This window comes from Pomacea canaliculata, linkage group LG14 (genome assembly GCF_003073045.1).
Source record: "Pomacea canaliculata isolate SZHN2017 linkage group LG14, ASM307304v1, whole genome shotgun sequence".
Taxonomy (NCBI): Eukaryota; Metazoa; Mollusca; class Gastropoda; order Architaenioglossa; family Ampullariidae; genus Pomacea; species Pomacea canaliculata.
Genome location: NC_037603.1, coordinates 3,749,400 through 3,757,483, shown reverse-complemented (window position 1 = coordinate 3,757,483; position 8,084 = coordinate 3,749,400). Strand labels below are relative to the sequence as shown.

At 48.9% G+C, this 8,084-nt stretch overlaps 1 protein-coding gene across 1 annotated transcript in view; it reads left to right on the top strand.

Annotated features, from left to right (window-relative positions):
• Positions 1-652: 652 nt before the first annotated feature.
• LOC112555036 overlaps positions 653-8,084 on the top strand; it is a 92,049-nt gene continuing 84,617 nt past the window's right edge. Inside the window, exons 1-2 of the mRNA XM_025223164.1 lie at positions 653-1,606; positions 2,605-4,767. Of these exons, the coding sequence (XP_025078949.1) occupies positions 1,577-1,606; positions 2,605-4,767 (2,193 nt within the window). The 5' untranslated portion in view covers positions 653-1,576. The remainder of the gene's footprint in view (positions 1,607-2,604; positions 4,768-8,084) is intronic.

Below are 8,084 nucleotides of genomic sequence, written 5' to 3'. Positions count from 1 at the left end.
TCGACTTCCTGTCTTTCCTCCCGCAATCCTTCCTTCTGACCAGTTCCTACCTCGACATCAGGTGTTCATCAGCCTCCACATGTCCGTCACCGTCACAGCCATGGGAGGCAATGTCTTTGTTTTATACATCTTAAAATTTCCTCCTTTCTTTTCTGACCTATTTAATTATCCGTTAAATCGGGTGTTTAAATCAATAAACAAAGCTAAATAATTATTTTTGTATTCCAATTAGTCCATTATATTTCGATATATTCCTTCACTTTTTATATTATTTCTTCAGTTATTCATTTTCATTTGTATTTTTTCATTCATTCATTTCTTGGTATTGTTTTTTTTTTTTTTTGGTTTTTTTAGTTATTTCTCTGTCTTTATTAATGGAATAATAATTAATTATCAGCTTTATTCCCTCATTTATTCCTCTACAACAGCCTCATTATATCCATTTTGTATCCATGGTAACATCGTTACACTCGTTTTGTATTCTGCAGCAGCTTTGTTGTGATATTTTAAATCCCATCACAACCTTGTTAAATAAAATTTGAATTATTGAACAATCGTGTTATGATAATTGTTAATGATATAGCAGCTTGTTATGCCATTTTCTACTTTATTATTATTATTATTATTACTATTATCTTTGCTGCTCGGGAAACGGCGCTGCTTGTGTCAAGCGAAGTCCAGCTGCAGCACAGCACCGTAGACGCGTGTCCTGCTGTGCTACATCCTGACTACACGACAGCTGCTGCTGCTGCTGCGGCGGCGATGGCAGTACTGCAGCAAAGTGGGTGGCCAGTGGGTGGGTAGAGACCAACAGCTGGAGGTCAATATGTTACGTGTGTGCGCTCGACGACTCACAACAACACACACACGCAAACACATAAATGTATGCATACTCACATGCACGCACAAATCACACACTCACACACACACACGCACACATACACATGACCACTCGGGGATAACGGTGTCAGGTGGCGCCATCTGTACAAGATGCTTCGCCACGACTGCGCAAGAGGAACAAGCTCTGCGTTCTTGCTGCTGCTGCTGCTAACTGGACGGACAGCTGCAGCAAAGCAGTTGCTTGTAAACCAGTTGCTACAGTCGGCACCCGCGCCAGCCTCACTCACTCCCTCCCTCACTCACACACTCACACACTCCAAAGCATCCTTTCGCCGTGCCGCCTTGCCCCCGAGATTTTGTGGAACTGCCGTGCAGCACGCAGCTTACAACCTCGCCAAAGCGCGAGGAAGTTTAAGAGAGAGCGAGTCTGCTGCTGCTGCTGCTGCTGCAGTGTAGTGGTGGTGGTAGTGGTGGTAGTCATGGTGGTGGTGGCGAGCCCCAAGACTGATCGTAGCGCCGTGTGCAGTAGTGGCAGGCGTCCGCCGCTGGTTCTCTCTCTCTCGTGTGTCTCCCTCCCTCACTCACTCACACGCACGCGTGCCAAGCTGCTGTGGCGAGCCTCGCTTTTTGGCCTCTTTTCTGCTCGCACCATCTTCTGAAAGTGTGTGTTTCGCCTTGGTGGAGTGACCACTTCGCATCTTGGATTTAGCAGTTCGTTGGTGCATGTGAGGCAGGCATGCTTGCCTGTTCGTACGGAGATCTTACAGTGAGTGGTGTTCTTCTTCTTCTTCTTCCTTCTTTTTATCTTTTATGTCGTCTTCCTGCAACAATTTTTTTTGAGAGTGTGAGAGAGGGTTTCTTCTAGGAAACATTTAAACAGTGGTAGTTGTTCACAGAGGAGATAAAGAATATGAGATAGAAAGGATAAATAAAAATGGACGGATTGACCAAGAAGAAGATCGGATGAAGAGAGGAAAGGTTGAGAGAAGGAAAGGAAGAGGGAAACGATTTGCGTGATGAGAGGAGACGCAGCAGAGCGAGGAGTGGTGCTGGATGCCAGTCGAGAGTAAAGTGGAAGAGGATCGGAGCATGGCGGAGGAGGCTAGTCGAGAGCTGGGATGAAGCAAGCAGGCGCTGGCTGGGCGGACATGCTGAGTAGGCCCCCGGTTCCTGTTCTTGGTGGTAGGTGGTGGTTGTCGTCGTGGTGTGTCCAAGCACCGGGGGGATCTTGACCGTTAGTCGCTGCATGTGTGTGAGTGTATGTGTGTACGTGTAGTTCGTTCGCTCCTGCACACCTCAGTCGGTGTGTGTGTGTATGTGTATGTGTGTATGCATGTGTATGTGTGTTTGACTGTCCGTGTGGCTGGCGAACAGTCTTCTGCCGTCTCACATTAATCCCAGCGCCGCTTCACCTACAGTTAACCGTAACCCTCCGCGGCTCTCTCTGTACTCATTATGCAGAAGTCCTTGTTAGTCCGGTGATTTTTTTTTTTTCAAAAATATTTATTCATCCTTAGTTTGGCCTTTGGTGTCCATGGTGCTGATGTGAATTGCCTTGGTTACCACTGAGACGGTGCAGCAGCTGCTTGTACATCAGCTGCGTCGTCTCGTCTGTCATCGTTACTGCTGATAGGGTGATACCGTTACCACCGAGTCTACCAGCGTTACCACCAGGTGTTATCTTTGTTACTCAATCTACAGGTGTTACCTTTTCTACTGCTAGTCAGTGTGCAGGTGTTACCTTGGTTACTGTTGAATCTACAGGTAGTTACCGCTACCACCGCATCTACCGATGTCGCCGTTACTTCCACTCTACTCGTGTTATCCTTGAATATACAAGTGTCCGGTGTCACGAGGTCGACAGGTGTTACTACCATTCCTACTACCGAATCTACAGGTGTTGCCATTCCCGCTACAGGTGTTGCCGCGGAGTTGACGCGCGTCGCCATTGTCTACAGGTGGCGCCATCCGCGCTCCTTCGCCAGGTGTCGCTTGAGAATACCGGCGTCAGCAGTTTCATCGCCCTTCCCCCCCTACCCCCACGTGTCAGTGGTTGTTGTGGACACGGATGGTGGTGGTGGTGACGACTGTGGGCGCTGGGCCCGAGTGCGGCAAGCGGCGGGCGGCAGCGGCAACGACAGCAGCAGCAGCGGCGGTGGTCGTCGTCGCGGCGGAATTGGTGGATGTGGATGTACAGGAGCAGGAAGTGGTGGTGGTGGTGGCGGCGGCGGCGGGTACACCATGAGGGGGCGCGAGGGGTCAGGGGCACCCGGTGACCCCGGGACGTGCGGTGGTCGCTGCTGTCGCTGCCCCAGCGCGGCGCGCGCCGCGGCCTCCATCCTCCGTCGCTGGAAGCCGACGATCTTTGGCTATGCCATGCTGGCCTCCCTTCTTGCCGCCCAATTCTTGCCCCCCGTGTGGGCCTCTACCCGCCCCCGGCCCCCGGCAGGGGGGGCGCACCTGCGGACATCCACCGCGTCTTGGGATGGAGGGGGCAATGGCGACGCAGGGGGCAGTACTGCACGGACAAGCCGCAGCAGCGGCATCACTAGCACCATCGCCAGCAACAGCGACGTTGGTAGCAACGTCAGCAGCAAGGACTACAGCAACAACAAGAACAACAAAAGACACAGTGTTGCCAAGGGAGATAACCGAGAAGCCAGCAAACGGACTACCGGTCTCTCATTATCATCGTCGTCATCATCATTATTATCATCGTCGTCGTCTACGTCGTCACCTTCATCTTCGTCGTTATTGTCATCACCATCTTCATCCTCGCCGTCCTCGTCGTCTCCTTCTTCACTGTCGTCGTCCTCGTCGTCGTCGCCCCCGCCGCCTCCGCGGTGGCACCCCGAATGCGAAGGGTGGGCGGCGCAAGTGCGGAGGTTCGAGCGGAAGAGATCGGTTAGTGTCAACCATCTGCACCGCCAGCGACACCCTCCCGCTCATCAGCCTCACCCTCTCCCCTCCCCGTCCCTCTCCACGGCCTACACCTTTCCCTCGCCATCGCTGTTGGCGTCCTTGCCGACGGGGTCGTCGTCATCGTCCGACGCCAGCAACAGAGGTCTTCCACAACCGCCGCTGCAACTGGTGCTGCGTCCAGCTGAGCAAATGCAACAACAGCAGCAACAACAGCAACTACAGCAACAACAACAACAACAGCATCAAGAGCCCACATACGGGTCGTCGGCTTATCTGCCATCTCGTTACCAGCGTTATCGAGCGTCACAGGAGCACAAGGGGGACACACCGCTGCCGCCACCACCACGACGACAAAGCCAGGTCGCTAGCGGTGGTGGTTTCAATGGTGATGGTGTCATCAGCGGAGGAGGAGACACCGCCAGCAGCGGGAGCGGGGTTGGAGGGAGCCTGGAGGTCGGTGGGGGGCTGGAGCAGGGCAGCAAGGGGAAACTATCCGAGCAGAAAAAAGTCCCTGGCCTACGGCAAGGCTCCTGCAAACCCTTCAACATCACCGACCTCCTCCTCTTGTCCACCACCCCAACCTCCTCCTCAACATCCTCCGATTACGACAATGGAGGCAGCGGCCAGTGCTACCCGCTCAACACCTGGCTGGTGGACCAGGTGTGCAGCTGTCACTCGGCGCACCGTTTGGAGGCGCTGATGTCGGCTCGCCTCAACTTCTGCTCCATCCTCCCTGCCTTCTCGTGTGCTTCCACCAGCCCCCAGGCCCCGCCCCTGGCAGGGGCAGCCCCGCCGTGCACCCCGCTGCGCAACGTCACAGGACAGGAGGGTGCGGGGTGCACGTGCCCCATTCTGACCTCGGAGGCTTCGTGCAAGGACTACCTCCGGACTCTCGTGGACCTGGACCGCGAGGCACAGCAGCGGTTTCAGGATTTCAAGGATATTTTGAGGCGATACGACTGCAACGCCACCTACTCGGTGAAATGGACCTGTACTCAGTGTGAGGTAAGTGCTGGGGAGAGAGAGAGAGAGAATGAAAGAATAAAAAATGAATTCTCTTTTCAGCTTCATTATTTAGATGCCTATATTATTATTTTTAAAAATTTAATATATTTTGTACACGTGTTGTGTGTGGTGGGAGTCAATATTATATTGTCTCATGTTGTTATTATTGTATTTGTTTCTCTCAAGATATCATTCAGTCATTTTAAATGCAAACGTTTGCATCAATGGGTCTCAACCAACCGTGTCGTAAAATGTTGACTCGTGCACCGAGCCCCACTCGGGTTGAGTGGTCACAACAAAGTTTGTTTACTAATTGCGATGAAGAATTACAGCTTGCTGTAAGCTGTGGTCACAGAGTCTGTGGATGTTTGTTGGAAGGTCTTGTCCTTGCGCGCACAAACAACCGGAAACGAACAGTTTTGCTAATGAGTATATTGTTGGTGTTCAGGGGTTAACATTCATTAATGTTGTTGTGTATATCTGCTCCGACCTCTCTCCATGTTCTCTCTCTCACACACACATAAACACACAATCTCTCACATTCTCACACACAATTTCTCTCACACACTCTATCACTCACAGTCACACACTATCTCTCTCATTACTCTCACACTCTCTCACACTCTCTTACACTATCTTACACACTCTCTCACACTCTCTCTCCCTCACACTCTCTCACACTTTCATACACCCTCTCGCTCCCTCTCACACTCTCTTTCTTGCACACACACCCTTTCACACTCTCATACACTATCTTACACACTCTCTCACACATTCTCCATCACACTCTCTCCCTCACACTCTCTCTTACACACCCATCCCCCCCCAGACGTCTAATAAATATAATAAAATTAGTCTGATTTGGCCGTCAAGCATCTTCCAAGGGTGATGGAATAAAATCACCACGTGTCCACTTGTTTCAAATGTACACCACCTTGACACCACCATTTGTAAGAACTTTATAAATTTCAATGCATATTATAAGGCTTTTTCCCCTTGGAGAAAGGTGCACCTCAAGTATTTTAAGAATTTACAACATAATTCTATTGGACTGGGAAAAAAGCGTCGTTGATCATGGCTGACCGGATATGAACTTCACAACAATATTTTTGTAAAGTCTACACAACAATCTATGGATCTGGAACTGTTAATTACAATAATTACATAAGGTACATTTGATGTTTACTCTGAGAGTAGCCAAACTGTGTGTGTGTGAGTGAGAGTGAGTGAGAGAGAGGATTTGAAGAATGGCGCACGTGACACAAACATCTCGAAAAATCGTTAACCGCTCGGAAACAACCGCTCGCCATGAAAGAAAACTTACGGACGAGGATGCAGAAGCATGGCCGTGCCTGTTAATGACCCTATTTTCTATCGCCACCCCGCCATGCCACCCCAACCCTACCCTCCATACCCACCTCCCTGTGGTGCCCGAGAGCCGTGGACAGCGGAAGCTGCGAATCGCTCTTGCGTGACTCTGCGTCATTTCCGCTCAAAGTGCTTGATGGGCTTGTCAGTAACTTAGACTAACCTCCGACACGCGAAGCAGCAACAGTCACGCCTCTCTTGCGTGCCGCCACAGTCATGGTAGAGTGGTTCAACGGCCTAGTTCCTCCACGCGAAAAAAATACTAAAAAAATATAAATAAAAATAATAAGACGATGAAGAAAAAAACACCGGTTTGACCGTTGTCTGCAAAAACATTATCAGTCATCAGAAGAGAGAAGAAAGAAATTAGTAAATAAAAACAGTAACACATACACACAGAGTTCAAATCCCAGCTGTACATGCATATTTTCCCGATGCTACCCGCAACTCATGTCGCAGACTACCATTACATGGAAGCATCATCCCTGCAGGTGGCGCAGAACACCAACAGGAATAAATAAGCAATATAGATATTCCCCTGAAGCTCATTAGTCTGCCAGGCCGGCTGTTATTTACCGGGGCGCGTGCTGGGACGTGAACGTGATCGCACGTGAACGTGATCCTACGTGGTGGACGTGGAGCGTGTTGGACACCAACGTTGGCCTCAGAGGAGCTTGGATGACGACTGTGGATTCTGTTGCATGTCGGCCTCATCGTTAGCCTCATCGTTAGCCTCAGATTAGCCTCACAAACAGTTTGAAGTGCAGGCTGGCCGATGTTCGTTCAGTCCAAGCCAGTCAGGGTCGACAGCCATTAGGACCAGTGAGCCACTCACAGTGCGGTGACCACGCATTAGCTGGATGGCTAACCTGTAGTCGTCAGTTATCCTGTTTAATATTTTATGAGATTGTTAGCTGATTGTTTGGCATAAACTAGTTACAGGTGTCATGTGCATCTCACCCTTGGTTGACTCGGCACGTGCGCGCACAGATGTGTTTCTCCGCCGAAAAATAGTTCATAGGTTCACGCAAAGGCCGCTAATGCTATTTTGTTGTTGTCTTTTGTTTATTTATTTTTTTTTTTGATGTTTTTGTTTGTTTGTGTTTAGTTTTCTTTTCTGAAGAGGCAGCAGCAGGGTTAGGAGGCTCCATGCATGTTGTTAAATTCTGAATTTCATCAACTGTGCCAAACATCAGTCTCAGATTCACCCACACGTCTGTGATCGCTTTCTGCACGAAGGTTCGTATCCCGCCTCCGGAACACACAATTTTTTTTTTGTATGTGTATATATATATATGCTTCCTCTACTGTACATGATACAGCAATAATTACAAGTGTATGAAATATAATAATAAGCAGGGAGGGTGGTTCTAGATTGGAGTCCAATGTGACCAGACCACTGAATATATCTGAGGACTAATTCTAAAGTACCTACCTAAAGTACCTACCTAACTACAACTGATCTAATACGATAGTGAAGCTGTAAATATCTGGGTGTGGTGTGATAAAAGCACTGTAAACACATTAAACTAATGAACATCACAATAATAACCACAAATTATTTGAACGAATTTTGTCTGACAATTTTGTTTCCCTTCACATTCACATAACATAGCAGTTACATATCAGTCCTTAACCAAGTTTCAGTCACAAAAAAAATTTTAATAGATTAAATAAGCAAAGTGATACCCTTCCCAAGAAAAAAAAGTCTTATGTGAAGGTAACTTTAATTATATAGATGTAAAGGTAAAAGGTCCTCCATTGACCTTTTCCAGGTCGTTATAAGTGAGGTGTTATTTTAGGTTGGGACGCCAACACTCTAACCACTCGGCGATCCCCCCTTTCCCCTACCTCCCCACCAAAAAGATGAATTTGTACATAAACAACAGAAGTCAGACATGACACAGAAAGTGTTCTACTAAATGTAAACAAACGTAGACAAGCTTGTA